At 44.8% G+C, this 23,040-nt stretch overlaps 1 protein-coding gene across 1 annotated transcript; it reads left to right on the top strand.

Annotated features, from left to right (window-relative positions):
- Positions 1-2,428: 2,428 nt before the first annotated feature.
- LOC133340981 (CUB and zona pellucida-like domain-containing protein 1) lies at positions 2,429-18,194 on the top strand. Its single transcript, XM_061549544.1, has 10 exons — positions 2,429-2,693; positions 4,463-4,486; positions 5,159-5,278; positions 5,645-5,826; positions 7,012-7,145; positions 8,654-8,780; positions 11,667-11,776; positions 13,041-13,137; positions 14,359-14,536; positions 16,048-18,194. Exons 1-10 carry the CDS (start codon positions 2,606-2,608, stop codon positions 16,188-16,190), a joined length of 1,203 nt encoding a protein of 400 aa, XP_061405528.1. The 5' UTR covers positions 2,429-2,605; the 3' UTR covers positions 16,191-18,194.
- The last annotated feature ends 4,846 nt before the right edge of the window (positions 18,195-23,040 follow it).

Below are 23,040 nucleotides of genomic sequence, written 5' to 3'. Positions count from 1 at the left end.
CCACAATGCCACTCTTCTGAAGACGGAATGCATTCGTAGGAGCATCACTGTGATCGAAGTCGCACAGCACAATGTAGCTGGCTAGCTCTTTGGTAATGCAGCTTTGGCAGAGGTGTGCAAGCACACTTAATAAAAACAACACATCCGACAACAACAGGCACTTCCTCATAGCACATTTTTCTCACTTTGAAAAACTGTTCATACTTCGTCATACAGTCTGTGTGAAAAACATGCATGCACTATCCACATAACTTGTTAATGTTTTTTTCTGGCAAAATCAATTGTTATTTAAAAGTTTATAGATTCCGACAACAGCTGAGTGCCGGCGAACAGTGTAAGGCCAGTTCTTAAAGGCAGCATAAGAAAAATGATGGTTGCGCTATTTCGTATCTAATATATGGTTTCATATGGATAACAATGCCAGACAGTTATCGCACAGAATAGGACCATAAAACATATCACAAATCAATGCCTGCTTCACAAAGACGAAGGAGGAAGCATCACAGCGATTCGCTACTCCGCTAGTCCTAACGAAATCATCGAGCTCAACCACCTCAATATACAATGATAGTTGTTACTCTACATGAACATGAGTCACGCGAAAAATATTATCACACTAATATTACTTTGTTATCACTCAGGCAAACCAACAAAGTACAAGAAAGAGCGAATACACAAACTCATCTGAAATGTTACATTTGACAATGTGTGGCCTTATACCGGGGTAAGCGGGCAAACACGTATGTTTTATGGAATAATTGACTGGTCGTGATAGCTAGCGGGCTTATATTTACGAATGGCTGAATTACAATGTTTTCAAGTCATCATCATCATCATCCTATATTGGTCTATTGAGATGTTTGTTATCACGCTACTAGTAATGTGTTAAAATATTTGAAAGATGTCAACCTTTCCACTATTAAGCCAAAAACAGAACATTATTACAAACATCATATTTTCAACTTGTAACGCACTGCGCAGTGTTCTTTAAAACTGATTTTTGTATTTAGTTTGTCCTTCTCCCGCACCTCCGATTGGCACGGTTGGCTACGTATGGTGCGAAAGAAGTTCAACACACATACTCTCGAAGAGAGAGAGCGACTCAGAGGCGCGAGGAGAAACCACAGACAAGCGGGACGGCAGCAGCAGCAATGAGCTGGCACCACCAACTGCCCAAGCTCTGCGGTCACCTCGAAATTAAAATGTCATCGTTCAATTAACGAGTTTTTACATTTAGGAGGAAACTGGAGCACTCAGAAAAAAAACCCATGCGTGCCAGGGGGGAACACCCTCTCACGTGCAGACGAAACAAGAGGAGTCCGCAGTTTTGCTGTACCGCCTTATCTTGGCGAGTACCAGGGTATGACACCTCGACGCCTGCGAATAGGGAGTTTCTCAACATTTAAGGTTAAAATGGGAGCACCACACCTCGCCCAGAGAGTGCTATCACGTTGATGGTCACAACACGCGTGCAGTGATGTCATTTGTCAATTATGTTTTCTATATTATTTCAGACCGGTTAAATAGTCCATTTAGACCACCATTGAGAGTAGAAATGTGTTTAATTTCAAGACAGAGAGCTGGCTCAAAGGCATTTAAACCAAAAAGGTTCTAAAATGTAAGCTTAGTATTAAACATTATAACAGCCAAACGGGTCTGATCATGCCACAAATTGGAGGCAGACATTAACATCTAAGACAGCAAACGGTCACATCAGTAATATGTTTCATAGTGACAGAGTTAAACAACTCAAACGTTTCCTCGAGTGCAACATCTTTTTTTCTGAAAATATCTGGGCAAGCATAAAATAGACGAAATGTTCGACAGTACAACAAAAGTACAGCGTTAAGCAACAGCGAATGGTCCTAGATTTTAAACAAATATTTGGTGATACTACCGCTGTTAGTGGTGCAAATGGGCCCTTATTCCTTATGCTACGAAGGGGCATTCATTACCATTCGTTGCTCGACAGATTGCCTTTCATTTTTTTACTTTTAAGGCAGTGCTAGTGACAAATGTGTTGAGTGTTTTTTTTCTAATTAAATACACAGTGGTAAGAAATCGTAGAAGACGTTCTAGATGGCAACAAATTGCAACACGGAGTTAAGCAAGTGAAATGCCCTCCAGTGAAATGACTCAAAGGACACTCAAGCAAGTAACCGGCGCGATTCAGCTCAAACGAACAAAAGGTGACGCGTGGCTATTGGCACGGGCTGCGGCCGGTCGCTAGGCTATTTATGTTTCACTAACCGCTGTCAGCCAATAACACGGCCACACCGACCTCACAAGAGGTATTACGTGGTCACACCCTGCCCAGGCGCTTTTCTGTCTGTGTACAGCAGCATCAGCGTATCACAGATTCTATTCAAATTCGGGGGACGAGGGGAGGAAACACAACACAGAGCCGTCACCGTCCTGTCCACACCTCGTGTTTTTTGAGTTATTGAATTTTCCACGTCACGTGGTGCGAGCGAGCGAGCGAGCTCAATAATCGCTTCGGTACACCCCCGAGATTTACGAATCACGGTGGTGGTGACGATGATACGCGTCGTCTGTTGTTTAAAGGACAAGTTAGAGCAGAGGGTCGACCACACGTTGCCTGCCAATGGGGATGATGCTGCCCCCCTCGTGGCTCGCCACTCACTGCCTCATCGTCCTCTGCTTCGCTGTGCCTGCCACTGCAACAACCACAGGTACATTGACTCAGCAGGCGCTATGACAGTACCCGTAGACTGCACGCGTGCCCACGGGCTACCTAGCACTCTCGCTGTTACTGGTCGTTGCAGCGCTGTGGAACATCTTGAAGTTTTTCATTATACTATGCGTGCGATGTATATACTGTTCTTTGTATAGTTATACATGTGAAGGAACTATATACAGTCATTGAATAGACGTGTATCATGCATCGCATTGCGTTACTCGCCGCACAGAGCATGCAGGCTACATGCGCTCGGCTGGTAAAGCACGCACGTCAGGTATAGGCTTACTGGACCACACACAATGGGACAACTATACAAATGTATCAATATTTGCTGCATATTTAGGCCCCCTTTCCCCACGCAATGATGGGCATATATAATATACGGCTCGGTGAGGAATCCGATTCGGGTAGGCAGACGCGGTGGCTAGAAGATGTTAACTCCCTCGTCTGGTGTACAGGAGCTTGTGGGTTCGATCCCGGCCCGGACGATGCCTGCAGCTGTGTATTTGGACTTTGGGGTGCTTCTCTCCCCGTGGTCGAGTTGATTTTTCTCCGGGTCATCCGATTTTCCCCTCCACATTTAAAAAATACGCGTTCAGAGAATTTGGCTGCTATACATTTCCACGTGATAGGCCACTTCGTTGAGCTATCATTTGTGGCCAGGTCGCTTTTGAAAAAGAGCTGTATCGCTCAGTGGCCTTACCTGGTAAAATAAATAAAAATAGCTTAGCTAGCTTAGCTTAGAAGCTTCAGCTGAAGAAGGCTATGACCTGCATAGTCACGTATCAAGATGGTGTGGTCAAGCCCCACGCCCGGCCGCCTTTGTCTCCCCAGTGCTGATGCTTAATACACACCGCACTGGTTACTCATGTAAGGCTGACTCGACCTTGGGGAGGCTGATGATAGGTTAAAATATTCGTGGCTGATGATGGCCGTGAGTGGAGAACGGAACGCGGGTTGTGTGCTAACCACTGCGCTGTGAAAAAAGGACGCCCGTATGATCTGGGCGCGAACAGGTTGCCAAAGTGTTTGCGGGGGACCTAAGTAGTAGACATTAGAGGGCAGTGCATGAAAATGCATTGTTGTACTGTACATATATCTTCAAATCAAGATTGTACATATATGCTTCCAAAATGTATGCTCCCCGACTTGACCAAACCCCGCACTGACTGGTTAAGTGGTCAAATAATACCCGGGACTCGATTCATCCAGCTGTGTGCATGTGCACACTACATCGGGTAATGCAGATTGTACGAGTTTTGTATATACATATGTAAAATACACTCTACAGCGGACGCTCAACATTGTTACAGACAGGGTTATATGAGACTTGACGTGCTTGTGGGTTGTAAATGAGCTTCTGTTCAAGATGCGCATGGAGATGGCGCGCCTACACTGAATAATTTTACGTGTTGCAACAGATTTAACACGGTGCACGCTTTTGCGAACCGATATTGCGATTCGTAATAGTTGTTTGGGTCAGATCGCATTCGGTTAAAGGTGTGTCGTGAACCCTCCTCCACCCGACACAGCCAATGAATAAAGATATCACGTGACAAACGAACGTGGCTAATGTTATTACTGCTTCAGCAGCACCACCGGCGCGTTGTTGTTGGGTGTAGACGTTTCGCTGATAGTGACAACCAGCATCATCAGGTAGTCGCCAGAAATTATGGTGCAACAGCACGTCTTAATGATGGCCACGTGCTCATGTATTTTCGTTCCATGTGCTCCCACGGACCGAAAAACGCGACTGTACAGTGCAGACCACATCTGCCTCGCCCGGTAAGCCCAGCATCTCTAACGTGTCTTTTATAGGCAGGGTACCATGCCCGTAGCACAATACATTTTTACATAACAACAATAATTCTATGTTTGCGCATTGCAGCACATCTGGCCATGATGAGAGGGCATCAGCAAAGGCCGTGTAGTTTTGCTGTTCCTCCTACAGTGGTTTTCTACACGGTCCATAGTTGAATGCTGTGACAACTTTGATCGTTCTGCTTGTTGCTGGCCGCTTGACATGTTTGGCCCTTGGGCCTGTGCTCAGCCAACAGTGGTTAAATTACTAAGCAAACAAATATTGTATACACACTTGTAAGGGTCGTTTAAGGGACATTGGGGTTAGGTGAGGACACGGAGATACACCCCCAAAATATTTAAATAAATAAAGAGAATGAAGCCGGGAAGAAGAGGGCAGGGGATTGGCCGAGGACAGGAGGAGGGAGATTTGGTGGGGAAAAGGGAGTAAGAGGAATGTTCTGGAAAAATGTGGGGGCAGAGGGTATATAAGGGGTGTGTAAAACGTGCCCAGGGCTCCTGAAGAGGTTCCTACCGGTGCTTATGAGTCGTAGTGTGAGGAGCTTCAATAAAGTCCAACGATCTCCTCGTATGGGCTGCCTTTCGCAACATAGACTTGCGAGAACCCCCTTTACCCATTACATCTGTGTGTGGCAGGGCCCTGCCAGCCGAACCCTTGTATCAATGGGGGTGACTGCAGCACTGATGGGGTGGACGCCGGGAGCTACAAGTGCCACTGCAAGCCCGGCTGGGTGGGCGACCGCTGTGAACACATCGGTGAGAAGGGACTGAGTGTGTTAACTGCTAGAGTAAGTCAGAAGTGCCGTTCCGCCACAAACTCTCCAACTTTGTATAGGTTTCCTGCTCAGCTTTCATAAGATCTGAGGGTCCATGTATATGGTCTATATAACAGGACTGGTAGCTCAGTGGTCGATACAATAGCTACCACTTATGAGGAAGTCAACAATGATTGTGCTTTAAAGAAACCTCCACCATGGCAATTTAGATTTTTTTACCACTGACTCAGGGGCTTTAAAACGGGATTTGATCATTACCTCGGTGCTCATTTTAGCAAGAAATCACCTGTTGAATGTGTGCCTTCATGTAGAAAACGTTGCGCATTTAATGACATTTCTGTTTCAGTATCGCCCCACCTAAACTGCACCTCAAGTTACGTTGAGCTGCAGATCTCATTGAGTGTACTAGAAAACCTCCACCTCGACCCGGCCAACATCCATCTGGAGGACCCTTCGTGCCACGGTTCCTCATCGGGGGATTATCTGATTCTGCGCAGTAACCTGAAGGCCTGTGGCACCACATCCGAGGTATTCAACTGGTACCAAGGTTCCCCCCCTCCAACCACTCAAAGAGCCTACCCACACATGGGATCCGACAAGACGGTTCACACCAAACATCTGCGATCTGGAACCTCACAAGAACACCCACAGCCAAAGCTGTCCCTATGGCATGGTGAATTGGGGTGACCGCGCTTAGACGTCACGTCAGATGTAACTCTTCGGGTTTAGTTTGAAGGCGTCGGGGGACCCATACAACGTGGGATTTGCCTCGGGCCCTGCACTCCACTATGGACAGCCCAGCTCACATCATTGCTTTATCATGGGTTGAAAGAGTGGGAAAATACAATTAAAATTATTGTTTTGGTTGCACATCCAACATCACTGAAATTGGTTTAATGAGGTCACGAGCCAACATGGCAAACATTTAATGTGGTTGTTTTTAGATGTAAATCATGTTTAATTGGAAAACCACGTTCGTTGTTGGTTCTCTCGTGTTATAACAATGAATTAGGCCAAGTGATAATTGCCAATTTCACTGGTGACTGAATAATATTTTTGTTACAGAGCAGAAAATGGAATATAGGTTCGGTCTTCATTTCATGGAAATTAGCGGCTAACTCCACTTACCAATTTCAGTTTCTGGTTTCCATTTGACACTGCTCTGCACAAACCCCACACCTATTTATCACGCAGTGCACTACCCACACCTAACACCGGAGATTGCACGACCTAACTATCGAGGCGGCCTGGCTCCAGGTCCTCTCGGATGGGGAGCAGGCAGTATAGCTGTCGTGTAGGCCACCATAACAGTGATTCACTATTGGGAGAGTGAATTTGTGTTGTGCGTACAGAGCCAAAGGGAAATAGTGGTGGTGCAGTGCCACTCCTGCACCACCCCTAGTTCCGGCCTTGCTACCTGCAGCCTTCATATGCAACTCAGAGCTCCACTTGCTGTTAGTGAGAACCTACGAAGGCCGGCACGGCACGCGAGGGGGTTGGGTGGCCAACACCACTCCCGGCAGCCTTTGTTCCCTAGTGGCGCTGTTTACACCTCGCACCAGGTACTCATTTGAGGCTGATTCGACCTAGGGGAGGCTTAGGATAGGTACAGATCTCCGTCACCGATGTTGGCCATGAGCGGGAATCGAGCTCAGCTCACCGAGCTAACCACCGTGCCACCGACCCCCACGTCTCCCATGCCTTCCCTCTTAGGCACACGGCGACACCATTGTGTACACTAACTCTGCGTACGGCTACGTGACGGGGACCAGGGCTAAGAAACTGCGCATTCCCATGCACTGCTACATCGGCTCCGAAGGGAAGGTCATCGCGAGCTTTGCTCCCAGGTAACGTGCAGCCACACCCCAGCACCTTATTTTGCCTCTCTCATTACCTACCGTGTCCCCTCTCGTCCTCTTCCTTTCAAATATGATCTTTCTTTCTCTCTATCGCTCCTCCCATTGCCCAATACCATTTTCGGTCCTTCTACCTCCTTGCACAGCTCCAACTGGAATAAACTTCCCCTGTACATTGAGCAGTCCCCCTCTTTAACCTCCTTCTGTTCCTCTCTTAAACCCTCACCTCTTTTCTAATGCCCATTCTCTTCCCTCCCCTCGCCCCTCCACTCCTTCCTGTCCCTCCCCTACCCTTCCATGATCCATAAGTACCCTCTCTTGTATTCTTGGTTCTTTCGGTAAAGTCACGTAGAAGGGAAATAATAAAATAATATTAATATTAAACAATAAAAATTCTCACGACGTTTCGACTGCAACACAAGCAATCATCATCAGGTGTGAAATCCACAGCAAGAAATGTTTTATTGTTTTATATTAATATTATTGTATTATTTCCCTTCTACGTGACATATCCGAAAGAACCAAGAATATGAATCCCTGCAGTCACGAAAGCTTTGAATCAAAATTTACCCTCTCTTGCTTTCACTCATTCCCCAAACCTTGTACACCCCTCCCAACTCCATCATTCCATTGTCATCGTTTTGTAATCTATGTCAAGCGCCTTAGGTGAAGGCACTCGAAGAATATAAATTACATTAGATTGTGATGCTGTCACAGGAAGAAGTTCTTTGGCTGAGTTCAGTTGTTCCTGACTTTTGTTACTACAGCCACCTGTTTGGAATTTGGTATTCCAGCGTTCCGAATCTTTCCACGGAATTTTCCAAGGATAATTATATTTTGTTGTTGGCGTAGTATGAAGATTGTCTTTGATTTCAATGTTTTTGTTCTAGTTTCTGTCGACAATTTAACTTTGCCCACAACGTGCCCCAAGATTGGGTTTAAACGAATAATGCAATGTACAAATTTGTTCTGAATATTTTACGTTACCAATTCTCATTTTTTACGGTCATTGTCACTCATTCCAACTGATAAACACACAGATCCAAGCGTTCGGGAAAAGTGCCGCATTTAGCGACATCATAAATAATGTAACAATAAAATTTGTCGAGATACAATTTACTACACACACACAGTAAGATGGCGGGACAAGAAACTGAGGGTACGCAGCTGCTTTACTGTATCATTGTGTGTACTATATCACTGTATTGCGCAGCCGTGCAGCTCAAGAAAGTAGTTCGTCAGAAACCGCGTTATACTGAGCGTATTTCACGTTGTGTGAAACGTGTCCCCTCATGGAATGAAAGTGTTCCCTCATATAGTGAAAATGTGTTGTGTGAAAGCGTGTTAAGCGAGGACTTACCGTACTGTTAAAATTCGTGGCGTCTGACATACCGCTGTTACTGAAAACGAATCTGCGCTAACACTCTGTGGTGGAAAGAGATGTCATGTGTGCCCTGTGTCATATGTGACGACGTCACCTTTACCGCTCTTGCCTGCAGGGTGGTGGATGAGTACAGCTCTGGCTCCTTCAACCTCAGCATGGTGCTTTACACCAACCAGGCCTTCAGCCAGGCCGTCAACTCCTACCCATTTGAGGTGGACCTCGGGTCCCCCATCTACGTGGAGGTGAGAGAGGGAATGGCATGAGCAGCGGAAGGATAGTGAGCAGAGTGAGACTCTCTGGTGAGGCCGATGCATACATCTCTGCCATGAATGGTAGTGCGACTGTGGCCAAGCAACCCAAACTAAGGACCATGGACTAAACAAACCCATTGTAATATGCGCTAAATCGATGGAGGAGGAATCGCAAAACTACACAAACTCTTGTCTCCTGAAGCCTTCTCTATGAACTAAACAATTTTTATTTTACCAGGCAAGGCCCACTGAGCGACCTGGCCATGAATGAAAGCTCACCAAAGTGGCTTATGTGGAAATATATAGCAGCCAAATACTCGAAATGCATGATTATAAATATGGAGGGAAAAACCGAGGACCCGGAGAAAAAATCTACGCGACCACGGGGAGAACATGCAAACTCCAAATATACAGACGTCAGGGTCAGGATTAAACCGACAACCTCCTGTATACCAGGCGAGGTAGTTAACATCTCGCCACCGTGGCACCCTGCTAATAGCTAGGAGCAGACGTCGACATTGGCATTCAGCTACTGTACCACATAGCTGCTGCCATCATCATAGAACCGGACTTAAATATAGATGTCGTGAGTGTTCACACTGCAGTCCCTAAGTGTCCTTGTTTTTCAAAAGCCCATCTTCAATGGACATATACGTTGATTTTTTTGTCCATCGCACTGCTAAATGAGCATCTTTCCACCGTGTTCCGGGGCATGGGGGGATGGGGGGCGATCATATAGCCATGCTTCACCACTCTGGTCGATGTAGGTCAGTGAAGGTGGCGAGCGAGACGTGGAAGCATGAGAAGTACAGCGAAACGATGGTTTTGCTGCATTGACCTCTAATCACCCACCATGTGGATCCACAGCCCTACGACTATCTTGCTTGCTCGTGGTGGTCGCCCGTGAGAGCATTAACCAGACTAAACCTGCTTAGCTTCTGATCCAAACTAAACCCTGCTTAGCTTCTGATCCAGACTAAACCCTGCTTAGCTTCTGATCCAGACTAAACCTGGCTTAGCCTCTGATCCAGACTAAACGCTGCTTAGCCTCTGATCCAGACTAAACCCTGCTTAGCCTCTGATCCAGACTAAATTCTGCTTAGCCTCTGATCCAGACTTAACGCTGCTTAGCCTCTGATCCAGACTAAACCCTGCTTAGCCTCTGATCCAGACTAAATTCTGCTTAGCCTCTGATCCAGACTTAACGCTGCTTAGCCTCTGATCCAGACTAAATGCTGCTTAGCTTCTGATCCAGACTAAACCATGCTTAGCCTCTGATCCAGACTAAATGCTGCTTAGCCTCTGATTAAAACTAAACGCTGCTTAGCCTCTGATCCAGACTAAACCCTGCTTAGCTTCTGAGGTCTGACCAGTTTGGGCACATTCCAGGTGGTGTTTGGCCAAGGCCCAACATCCATATTTCTGTCATGAATGCAGAAGTATAAAAACCAAGTAGTGACATATTGACAATTCGAACAGTGATTCAAACCAGACGTGCTGGACACATTCCTGTCATGCGAAACAAAACAATATCTGCCTTCACAAAAGAAATACATTTCATGCCATTCCGGACCAATGCAGCTCCTCACTTCCTCCTCCTTATCCTTGCTCTCTTGCTCAAGTACAGGCCTTCTTGTTTTCTATGCAGTGAGTGGCATTGACCCATCCCCTGAGCCCATTCATCTTCACTCGTCTCGTTTATTTTAAGTTGTCTACAGCAACTTCATGCGCAACTCGTGAACGTTATTCATTAAGGTGACGAAACATCGCAAGGCCACTGTTTTTTTTATTGCGTTGAGGCACCAGCGCAAGGGACTATTGTCTGTTATCTTGGTGTTGTTTGGGACTGCTTTGTTGTTGTTTTTGCTGCCTTTCCCAATATTGATGAATTGTACTTATATCATGAATCAAGTTACTTATTTATATTTAGTGACTTGCTTACCGTTTCCTCTATTTTGCCCTCCTATCATGCGTATTGTATTGTGTGCCTGTAACTGGCTGGCCCGCCCATACTGGACATCTGGGAAAAAGAGCTTCATAGCTCATCGGATTCCTACAGTCTATATAAAGATTTTGATACTGTCTTGCTTTAAATACATCACAAAAACGATCGGTGTTGGTATGCCTCTATCAGTGCAGTTTTCGGTTTGTCTAATTGGATGAGAGCTGGACTATGTAAGTGATTGACAACAGATTTTAGCAGCTGAAGGTATTGGAGAGAGCTGTTTGGTGCGTTCGATTGGGGAAGTCGAATTAGTGATGATTTTGTTGGTTTTAGTCGCCAAGGTATTGGTAGAGTCTCTGTTAATTTTGGTATAGCTGCCATCATTGAGAAGGTCTTGGATTTTTGTTGTTGTTTGTTTGTAGTTTTATGCCCTCCCGTGCCTATATAAAGCCACATCAGATAATTTTCTCACCTGAAGACGGACGCTTGTGTTGCGACCGAAACGTCGTGATTTTTATTTAATTTTTATTTTATTTTTATTAATTTTAATTTTTTACCTACGTGACTTTACCGAAAAAACCTAAGAATATGAATCCTTGCAGTCACGAAAGCTTCAAATCTAGAACAGATTATGGGTTTGATAATTTGACTAATTTAACATCACGAAAATAGTTGGGTCGTGATTGGCCATGTCATCTGCATGCTCACAGAAGTGATGGGATAATACACGTTACTCTGCGGGGATTTGGTCGTAGTTTTTTTTCTTTCTATCAACAGTTTGGTGTTTTATCAACTTGCAGTTGTCGACAGCTGTCTGTGATTATGTTGCAGCTGTGCATCGGTGTGCCTGTTAAGAATACAGGTGTAAACCATCATGTGTCCCCTTTTCCATCCAAGCATTCTTCATTAATGTCCCACAATTTGTTCACTAGGTCCTGCTCAACTCCTTCGATAACAACCTGCAGCTGCTACTGGAGACATGCAAGGCATCCCCCTACACAGGAGCCCCTGACAATGCATCTTACATCATCGTACAAAGCGGGTACATGGATGGGCCGTGCTTGTGATAATAATAATGATAATAATAGCGAGAATTACAGTAATACCCCGGTTTACGTCGTCGTATGCATTCAACGGATATCGATACGACGTGAATCAAAAACATTTACAGGGTAGGTGGAGGCGAAGGCTGAGAGCCGACGGGATATGAGAAAGGACAGATAATGCTGTCAGCAACGTGAGTGTGGGTTGAGGCGACGCAAATCAGGTAGTGGTGTTAATAAAGTGATGACGTATTTGCGAAACAAAGTAAAAGGGGGAGAATTAAATCGGGGTATTGTTTTTCTTTTGATAGAGCCACACTTCCATATGTCGGCGCGTCTCAGAGTGCTTGATGTCATCTCATCATCTCAACACATTTAAAAGAGCACCCCCAGTGGCAGCAACTGTCCCTGTGTGGCACAAGGCGACTTGGCACCTGGCCTGCAGACGGGGCCGTTAGTCTACCAGTAGGCTGTCGATGATTGTTCCGTGTATATGATTGAGTAACTTGCGTGTGTAATCTTCGAATTTGGATCATACAGCAGAAATCGTTGATCAAATTCATTCTGAAAATACATTGTGCCTTGCCATTCTCTGACTTTCCACATTGACATATGTCAAGTTCATTTTGAAATGCGTATTATATTCACTTGATCCAGGCTGGAGCATGAGGACTGGAGCTGGCATCTCCGGCTTTTACTCACTGTCCTTAAATTACCAGCACTGCAAGTGCCATGTTCCTATTATGATGCGTTCTCGCATTATTTAGTGAAAGTGTTAGATTTAAATGAGTGTTGCCATTAGGCAAGTGCTCATGGGGTCTCCATAGTGTAAAGAAGGTAAGCCCTCTCCATATATGGGAGGCATCAGATTGCTGTCAGCATTTATGACCGTACTCTATTGATGAGTCCTACTGAGAATGAAACCGGTCTATATTTGTCTCATTTTTTCACCGCTGCCCATTGTTGTGATGGCCACTTTAATCCAACCCAAGTGTTGATTTGGTGGTTTTTAAACAATGTACATGGCCACCACACATTCAGCTCTTCCAAGCTAGTGGCTGAGACAAGGCTGAGAAGCAAGCATTGCACTTGCAATGCGGTGGTCGTGTGAACTTGCATGCAAGGCATGATGGGGATTGTGCCTTCCCTGCTGGTTGTAAACAGCACACCTCTATGTGTAATTGAATCTTAACTACAGGTGCCAAGTGTCCATAGTCCAGAGAGTATTGACAGTGCTTGACGGCACGTGCCTAATGATTGCAGTTGTCAAGTGGACACGTCCTACGTGACCTACACCAGTGGGGACGACAAGAGGCAGCGCTTCAGCTTCCAGAGCGTCGAGCTAAACAGCAGTTCACAGGTGCATACTGCCCTCGCAAATCGCTTGACGCAACGCCGAGGGCAACGGGCAAACACCTTTTACATTTCTACAGCCCCGGGTTACACATCGATGCAATATTTATACGACAATTCCTTGTTTAATGCAGTCGATGCGTTTCTGAAGAGTAAAAATGCTAGGAATGGTCGTATATACATTACAAAGCAGGAATAAGAAAATGTGAATCTCATTTGCATTATAAAATGAGGCTGCATTCATCTTACGACGGGACAAAGAAATGAGATGAGGTACACTACGTACTGTAGCAGAATACCCAGAATTCCCATACCGCTCAACCATGTGGCTCAAGAAAGTAGTTTGTCGTCGACAATTCAGAAGCTGCATTATAACGGCGTGCGTTCCGCGTTATAAAAGGCACGTTCCTCGTTGTACAAAAAGTATTCCCTGATAGAAGAACGGCGTAATAGTGAAAACGCATTGTATGAATACGTGTTAAGTGAGGACTTTGTGTACGTATATATCGCATTCCCAACACGGTAGTTTAATGCAGCTTACAAATCAACTTTTGTAAACATCATTGGGCTAAAAATAACGTAACCGTGACAGTTTGATGGTCAAGAGTAGTGATGCAGTGGCATCCAAAGAGATGGAACGCGTCAGAGAGGCCTTCCACCTCGAAGATTGAGGAGCTGTGACGTCAGCTGACATGCAGGCATTGGGTGGCGACCTGGGGGAAGACCTTCAGCAGTTGATTGACCATGGCTGCTGATGATTATTACGACAAAATTACACTTATTTTACGCCAGCATTCACTTTCAGTTTGATCTTTTCAATCTGTCTCCCTCCTTGCACCCTTCCTCTGGAATCAACTTTCCCTATATATTAAGCAGTCCTCCTTCCTAACCGCATTTCATTCCTCTTAAAGCCTCAATTCCCCATTGCCCATTCCCTTCCTCTTCCTTCCACTAACCACTCCACTCCTTCCTGTCCCTCCCCTATAGCCCTTTCGTGACCCTTCCACGTGCCCTCTGTTATGGTCACTCATTTTTTGGCTCTTGCATGCCCCTTACCATCTAAATCACTCCATTGTTGTTACCACTTTTAAACTCTGTTATAGAGCGCACGCCTTGAGCTTAAACGCACGTTCTACAAATATAAAGATAAGCTCAATAAAGATCCAAACATCTGCCGAATATAACGACGACTGTGGCGGCGGTGGTGGCGGCGATGTTGACTTGATAGCAGGTGTACTTGGAGTGCAACGTGCGTGTGTGCGACAAGTCGGACGTGAACTCACGGTGCCGGCGAGGGTGTGTGCGTTCCAAGCGGTCGGTGCGGGACGTCCGGGCCAGCGGCACTCGCCCTGAGCACAACGTGGACCTCTCCCAAGGACCGATATCGATTCGCAAAAGGAGCACCGGTGAGTGCACACACTTGGTCATGTTTCACTTATACAGGGTGGCCCAAAAGTCAGGACACATGGGGTTATTATACAGGGTGGCCCAAACGTCAGGACACATCGGGTTATTGAATTTATGTTAACACTGGCATTAAGATAATATTGTATCTACTATCATTATCAACTTGTATTTTTCTTCTTCATGTGGGGTCGCCTTAAATTCGTCGTTTACAAAACTCGACCAAGATCCCTGAATGAATTGAGACTAAACGTAATTCACAAATGTTCGTAGATTATACCTGATCTTTTTCATTGTATTCCTAAATTATTTTCAAAAGATAATTCATACATGCATTAATGTTAGTGGAAGTCAGTTAGAACTTTTGTTAATAATAATAATTAAATAACCTTATATGATTTGATAAATACATTCAATTATCCTATATGTCCTGACTTTTAGGCCATCCTGTATTTGAATTAAATATCCACATGTAATGAGAACACAATAGACTGAATATGAATGTACTTTTGACTAGGAAAGTTAGCGGTGTCACAAAAAAACAAAGAAGACTGAATTAAGTTACAGACACAATCTGAATTATTGAATATAACTGGGAGAATCTAATGCAAAGTTATTGAGTAAATATCATGGACAGAGCTGAATGCAAGGAAGGTCATGGTCACCAACGTCTTTGAGAAAAGACACAGCTCGCATAGAGAGAGAGATAGACTGATATTGCCCAGAGACTAACATTCCCCATATACTTACATTGCCCATAGATTATAATCACCATTGTCCTTTGTTCATAGCATACAATAGAATATACGTTCTTGAGTATTATCACGGACAAAGCTGAATGGAAGGAAGGCCTTGATCGCCATTGTCTTTGAGAAAGGTTATAAGCCAATAGAGAGAGATATATACTGTACTGTACATGCACTGTACCAGGAGTAAAATCAGTCGCATGTGGTGGTGGGTAAAATGTGGGTAATTTCCAGCTCTTCCACAAAGTCTGGCTGGCGTAAAACAGCAGGCCACCACACCTATGTATTATAGAGGGGCTCTTTCGAATGCTCCAAGTGGAGGACCTCTTGCAAGCAGTGCCATGAGCAAGACATTGCAGGGTTGTACCTTTACCTTACGACGTAACGCCCAATAGAGTGGACTCTCCATTTACTGCGCTTCAGCCAGCCGCCCACAAGATCAATTGTGCACTCGGTGGAGTAGAATTTCTGTTGTTGTGGGTGCCAACTTTATTGTATTGTCAAAATTCTCGTACCAGCCTGCCCGACACCTACACACCTGTACGTTTCACCGCCTTTCTTATTTCGTCGTGACCTGCACTGTACATAATGCATGTGTAATAATGCATGTGTCCCCCTGGAAATATTTAACTCACGATATCCCCTGCGCCCCCCAAGAATAAAATAAAATAGTTTTGGTAAATTGAGAATCCTGTAAAATGTTGTGGAGGCTCACTGTATGGACTGGCTTGATTTTCTTTGTGCTTCTTGCACTGCTGCTATTGCAGGTTCTTCAAGCAGCGTGCCAGTGGCAGCGTACGCGGTGCCAGCAGCCCTGGCTGGCGCGGCGGCAACCGCTTTGGTCATCGGTCTCTTGATAAAATTAAAGTGTCTCCCGTGGATCAGCGGTGCCCCGTATAGTTTCATATAGGTGCACTCGAGCACCAGCACCTGCTAAGTCTGGTATAGCAAGTCAAGTAGCAAGTGAGTAATGGTGGGGCCCTAGGCTTAACACACTGTGTCCTGATATTCCCAGGAGCATCCTCTTTTCGAGGTAAGAAACTAAATAAAAAAACCGATTTAGTATCCCTCACATATCTATCTCTCAACATAACAAAAACAAGTTTTTTTTCCCACAACCCAGCACAAGCCGCACGGCTTTGTGGGAATGCCTTATTTTGGTGGTATCGTTTAAAGGCAAGGAAAATGTGGTCTGGTTGCGATATACAGTGTCTGATCAGCAGTGTTCAGGCTTGCTTATTTGAATCAATACTGGTGAACTACCGATTTTACAGGCAAGGACCCTGCCATTATAATATGGGGATCTTATTGGGGTAGCTGCTGCTGCTGTCCTGGGAAATCTACGAGTCTTTTCAGGACTTTAAATGTCCAGGTTTTTGTAAATTGTGGAACAATTCACCAGGTCACAAGACAAATCATTTACATGAAGTGTATCCCCCTGTTGCGGTGTTGTGAGATATTCATTTTCCCATGAGGTATGCTGTTTTTTTGTACCTAGGAAGTGCTTAACCCTATGGAGGCCAACTTTATGCAGATCTATACTGTCAGGTTTCGCCTGTCAAGTGTCGATTTCGGCTTACGGTCCAAGCAATTATTTTAGGCTGAGTTAATATAGGGAGGCCCAGGTGATGTTCAAATAACAATTGCCTACCCACTGTCTGTGGCCGGGAGTTGCACCCAAATGGTCAGCATTCCAGTTGCAGATTGCTACCAGCTCTGCTGTTGCTCTCCCAGCCAATCAGAGAGATCTTGTCTGGACTGCCCCACATCTCCTCACCCCCTCGTATGCCATGCCAACCTTAATAGGTGCTCACTTGTCCTAAAAGGTTATATCAAGAGATGGGTTTTTTTTTCTCTTGGAGAGAGATGCTTATATAGTGGGTCGGTAAACTTAAACATTAAATTTCTATCTGTATGCTCATCTTTTCCGTCTACACATTATATACAGGTTATAATGATTATATCAGACATAAATTAGTTCCTGAGCTCTGGTTGTGACATGCAGAAGTTCAAACGGTTTGCACACGTAGTTTTTTTTTACAGAATCACAATTCTACAAAAAAGACAATCGTGGGAATTTCCCCGCACAGCAGCACCGACTGTAGTGGCTCGGAGACAGCAAAGTTGCGCCCGGCGTGTTAAGCAGAAGCGCAACATGTGCCAGACACAAGCATGTAAGTGTCATGACTACGACTGCCAATAATAGTGCTACCATTAGCCCCAAGTCAGTAACCGTGACGCCACCGTGGGTGAGTTATTTCCCTCGCCTGGTATGCAGAAACACGTGGGTTCGATCCCAGACCCTGTCGATACTTGGATATTTGGAGTTCACAAATTCTCTCTCTGGGGTGGATACGTAGATTTTTCTCGACATCCTCTGATTTTCCCCTCCACACAAACACGTGTTTAAATTATTTGGCTACTACAATAAATTCCCACATGTGATTATTAAAGCCAGTTCGGTGAACTGTCACGTGTGGCCAGGTCGCCTATGAAAAAGAACTCACAGCTCATTGGGCTTTAGCTGGTACATCAATTTTAGTTTATGTCAGGGCAGCTTTACTTTTGTACGTGCGTATGTATGTTGACGGTAAAGCAATATTCGTGAATAGTGACCCTTTTTCTGACCACAGTTGGCACAACACAACATGATGCAGAGTCAATGGTGGTGGTGAATCGCACTGCGATTAAATGTTTACGGCAACTTAATCACAAAATAAATATTTAGCTATATTGCCACGTAGTGATTTTCAGAAATACGGTATTAATTCAGGGCTGGGGGACATGGGAAGTAAGATTTGTCATAATTGTCGTCTCCCTTCGCATTGAATAACCCAATTAAAGCATGTTTTATGAGCACATACTCTTGGTTTAATATTGTGTTTTGTCATTGAGAGTGCTCGTGAATGGTACAATGAATGCACACCTGTGGGTTAAAGATGCCAAGCATTCTGTACATATTGACGGTTTTGTGTATATACTGACTGATTAAACGTGTCCTTTTGGTGTAACCATGGTCGAGTCTCATTGAGCCTCTATTTTCATATTAATCAACGGCATTTGTACAACGTGTAAATTAACTCCGAACAGTAGTCAAGCTTGCGAAACGTACATCGGTTTATCAGATGCTGTTGGTGACAGCACTACCTTTAAACGACCGGACGCTGTCAGCGCAGTCAGCAGTTAGTATTTATAATCACAGACCTTCTGAACATTTTTACAAAGACACACTTGAAATGAGAAAGGATGGAGTTCAAAACTTCGATAATAATTTATGGAAATGTCATATATGAAGTGTTAATAGTGTATTGGGGATTGTTGGTATAAATTTTACAAGTCAAACTTGAATTACAAAATACAGACTTTAATAAATATTATAACATTACCATTGAGCATTGCAGGGAGCTGCCACAGTGGTGGAATGTTTCGCACAGTGGGCTCGCAACCTAGGGGTTGCTGATTCGAGTCCGTCTCGGCAGCTAAAAACAATGGGGCAAGCTTCTTAAATCGGTTATCGGTTAACAGCCCTATTTAATACTTGGCGGGAGCGTCGGCGAACACAAACACGTCTCGCTACTGCCTGTCAGTCGGGATTATTTTCTCATTGATGGTGACCAAAGCCGCTCGGACCACAATGCAATGATCCTTGGCCCCACAGTGTACGTGTGGGGGGCTCTGTACGTGTGGGGGGCTCTGTACGTGTGGGGGGCTCTGTACGTGTAGTCTCCCAAAGGCAGACTTGGCAACAGTGAGCGTTGATCACTGTACTGGGGTTTTTTTGTGTTGTTTGCTGCCTAATGCACAAAGGTCGGGTGCCAGTGGCAACGCAGGTGGCCCACAAGTGCATGCGTGGTTCTCGTTTTCTGTTTCAAGGCTAAACAACGAAATGGAGAGGGGGGGATAAAACATTATTAATGGAAGCACAGTCGTGGTTTACGTTTGTTTAGTGCAGTACACTGCCTCGTAAGTCAATAGTTAAAGTTGGCTCGAAGTGAACACGCCTAGGGTTGAATGAGTCTCAGCGGAATGCTATTTTGAAAACTCTTTAGTTCTTTTGGTAAAGTCACGTAGGTAGAAAAAATAAGGGTGTGACAAATTAAAGGACTGGCACGGTGGCCTACGACTGCGATCCGGTGATTCGGAGGCAAGGACTGGTGGATCGCGTAGAGAATTCCACAAGTCCGTTGGCCTGCGAGATGGCTATGAGGTGGCAGTAGAGAAAATTACTTTGCTTTGAATGTTGAACATACTTCACGCTGGTCAGCGCTGGCTGATGAAGGCGGCAAGGCCGGTTGAAATATTCCGCAGCGATGTTATCTGTGGCCGGGAACCGAACCCTGGTGGCCAGATTCACAAATCGCTGTGCCACTTCTTGCACTACATATTGTACAAGCCCTCCAATAATAGATAATAACACTGCCCTAAGATATTAAGGTCCTATAATAATAGCAGTTGTGCTATGAAGAAGGGCCATCGCCTAAACGTCTCCAATTATATATTTTATTTTAAGACTACAGTGTTATTCATGAATGTCGAGTTTTTTTTGCTGTTAATTTTGCTTCTGCACCACTGCCAATGCAGTATCAGCATCACCGAAAAATTATAAAATGGATTTGGATTTATAACTGAGTCAAGTTCTGGGATGTGGGCATGTATAATGTAAATGCCAATAACATATGAGTTAAATAGTACAATGAATGTAAAATCACAATAAGATATGTTCATGAATACAGGAACACCTTGCACTTTCGTCTGGTTAGAGACCAGAGCATGGACGCATGTCAAAAATGGACAAATGTCAAAACACGATAGAATTATACTGTTATCACAAAAATAACTATGAATTGTTTACAGTATCATCACAGAAATAAGTAGAGTATTCATAATGTATGAATACAAATATAAGAGATGCTCACTGAACGACTTCTATTCAACGACTGAACGAAAAAGATGGCGCGTGGCACGAACGTCATTGAATGAAATCGGACGAAAGAGGAAAGCGCGTGGACGAAATGTGAAATGTGGTTATAATTGAAAACGGCCGAAAGAGCGAAGCAACGAAAGTCAAGTGGACGAAGTCAAGGTGTCACTGTATAGAGATTACAGCAATAGCGTTGCCAACAACAAAAGGCACGCCATTTCATAATTTGTCTTCCGGCCATTTGGGCAAGAAAGGTAAAGCTGTGAAGTGACTGTTGGCACGTATGCCGCAATATGCCACTTGATGATGTACGACAGTCTACGTGATCTATGAAATACGACATCATGTTGATGTGCAAGCAACAGGTGAAATATTTGCTGCCATAAACAGGTCGATTAATTAATTAATTTCTAAACTCCTGATCATCTCAACATACAGATTTCACCCTTCTCTGTTGCAAGTCTCATTGTACTCTGGGGGCTTGAATCTGATTCCGCACCTTTACATCTCACGTACAAGGCTGGCTCGCGAAGGCAAATAACATATTTGTATGTCTTGATTTGAAGCTTTCGTGACTGCAGTAATCCATACTCTTTGGTTCTTTCGGCAAAGTCACGTAGGTAAAACAATAATAGATCACGACGTTTCGATCGCAACACAAGCAATCGTCATCAGGTGGGACAACCACATCAAGAACAAACTGCTTAAGTATTAAAAAGAACCAAATAGTATAGGTGTATGTATGTTGCTCTTCTTTCACACCCTACGTAGCCAACCATGCTAATCGGAGGTGCTGGGGAAGGACAACAAACACAATCAGTTCTCAACGTATGATAGCTTTCAGCACAAAATGCCACGGAGAAACGAGACTGTGGTTGACCACCACCACCTGCCATCGCAACTTGCGCATTTTGTGGGAAAACCCATGGCGAGATCATTTGTAAAAAAAAAACCTCGTGTTTTTTTCACGAACATCATAGGAATTGCTACACACATCGCTTGTTTTGCTTAACATCTCTGCAAACACCCCCGCCTCGAGTGTTCTTAAAGTCCCCACGTTAATGTCGTTTGAAGTGTTGAGGCAAACATGTCACGGTGACTTTAATCCGGTTACACATGTTACTCCGATCTCTCTGACGGACAAACTGTTCTCCACAATGAAACGGCGAAACATCATCAGCAGCAATGATCCTCCTGAAATAGTGAGAGGCTCTCATGGTAAAACGGACACATTCATCTCCAACGCCCTTGCAATTAATTGCTGCGTTACAGCGCTATAGAAATTGTAATTATCATGTATATATGTTGACCTTCTTTGACACCGTAGGGAGTTAACAATGATACTCATTCTTATAATAATAATAATTGTTGGATTCTGACCAAATAACACCCGATTTCATCACATCTCGGACTCTTATGAGCAGGATTGAGGCTGGATGGATAGTGCTTGTATGGGTGAGCACATGCATTCTACAGGCGGTACAGGTTATTGCGGGGGGCTACCATGTGCAGAGAAGCAGAGAGTAAGTGCAGACAAATCCACTTGTATTGTACAATACTCCCACGTCTATGCTCACTGCCCTCACAAATCCACAACGAATCACGACCCCGACACGATGTCGGGATGCACTTGTCCAGCAGTGGATAGATAAACGGGGCTGTTCATGGCGTATACATACCGTGCTTCGTGTTGAGATCTCTGAAAATGTGGTGGATCGTACACACGAGCAATACCTATACGTTTCGAATGTGCTAAAGGACACAGTGCATGCCTATTGTTGTTGTTTTTATTCACAGACAGAGCTCCGTCAACCCGCACCTTTGTTCCACCGATCCCGGCATAGTTGCTGCTGACAGTAAATGTGACAGAATAAAATTTCCCAAGTGTATCATCATCATAACCTTAACGGACCCTAATAACACCAAAACAACGTTAATTATCTGCTTCTCCTGACATAGCGTTAAACGAACAGTTGACAGAGGTAAACGACAAAGCACAGGGCAGCATAGTACATCCAACAGATCACACATCAAGGTGACATCATTGACACAGGAACAACTGAACATACGACCTCTGGAATGGAAAATAAATTGGTACTGTATTAAGGTATGATAGGCACGAGCCCATGCCCAGAAATATAGTTAAAGATATTTTCTTTTCTTAAACATAATATCATAGCCGTCTCTATGCTTGCGGCAAATCGGGCGACCGCCCCGGGCCCCAAACTTTGGAGGGCATTGCAGGGGTCGGGGGGCCCACAGTGTGATTTACTCCGGGCCCCGCACCCCCCTATGGACTATCGTTTTACCCGCACCTCGGCCGTGAAGTCTACTAAAAATATCCGTGCCGAAAACCGGAGCCTTAGCTATAAGCAACAAGGCGCCGGCAATGACGGTGTTGGTAGTAGACTCGAGTGATTGGTGTGTGTAAAAACAGTCACTGCCTGAAATCTCGACGTTTACAGCGGCATGGGTGCTTCATACCTGCACTGCAAGCGACAGTCAATCAGCTCGAGGGCGAGTTCTACACCTGCCCTTTGTTCACAAAACCAACCATTCTCTCGGCAGAAAATAAAACACTCAACACATTTTTCGATGTAAAGCTTTCGTGACTGCAGGGATTCATCTTCTTGGTTCTTTCGGTAAAGTCACGTAGAAGGGAAGTAATAAAATAATACAAATAAAACATAATAAAATAATTCTCACGACGTTTCGGCCACAACGCAAGCAGCCGTCCTCTCTCCCCCCCTGTCTCTGCCCCCTACCTCCCCCCATTGTCTGCTCCGACATTAGCGCTGGCTGATCGGCTGCACCGCCCATGCTGTCTGCGCTGCACAAG

The sequence above is a fragment of the Lethenteron reissneri genome, chromosome 2 (genome assembly GCF_015708825.2).
Source record: "Lethenteron reissneri isolate LAM-NWPU_2019-01 chromosome 2, ASM1570882v1, whole genome shotgun sequence".
Classification (NCBI taxonomy): domain Eukaryota; kingdom Metazoa; phylum Chordata; class Hyperoartia; order Petromyzontiformes; family Petromyzontidae; genus Lethenteron; species Lethenteron reissneri.
Note: the sequence above shows the minus strand (reverse complement) of the source record. Positions and strands in the feature narration are given on the sequence as shown.

Bases quoted from the DNA above. Each gene is read 5' to 3' on its own strand.
- LOC133340981 (XM_061549544.1), top strand. From the start codon at position 2,606: ATGGGGATGATGCTGCCCCCCTCGTGGCTCGCCACTCACTGCCTCATC. The intron at 11,777-13,040 runs GTACATGGATGG...TAATGATTGCAG, and splicing joins TACATCATCGTACAAAGCGG to TTGTCAAGTGGACACGTCCT. The intron at 14,537-16,047 runs GTGAGTGCACAC...CTGCTATTGCAG, and splicing joins GATTCGCAAAAGGAGCACCG to GTTCTTCAAGCAGCGTGCCA.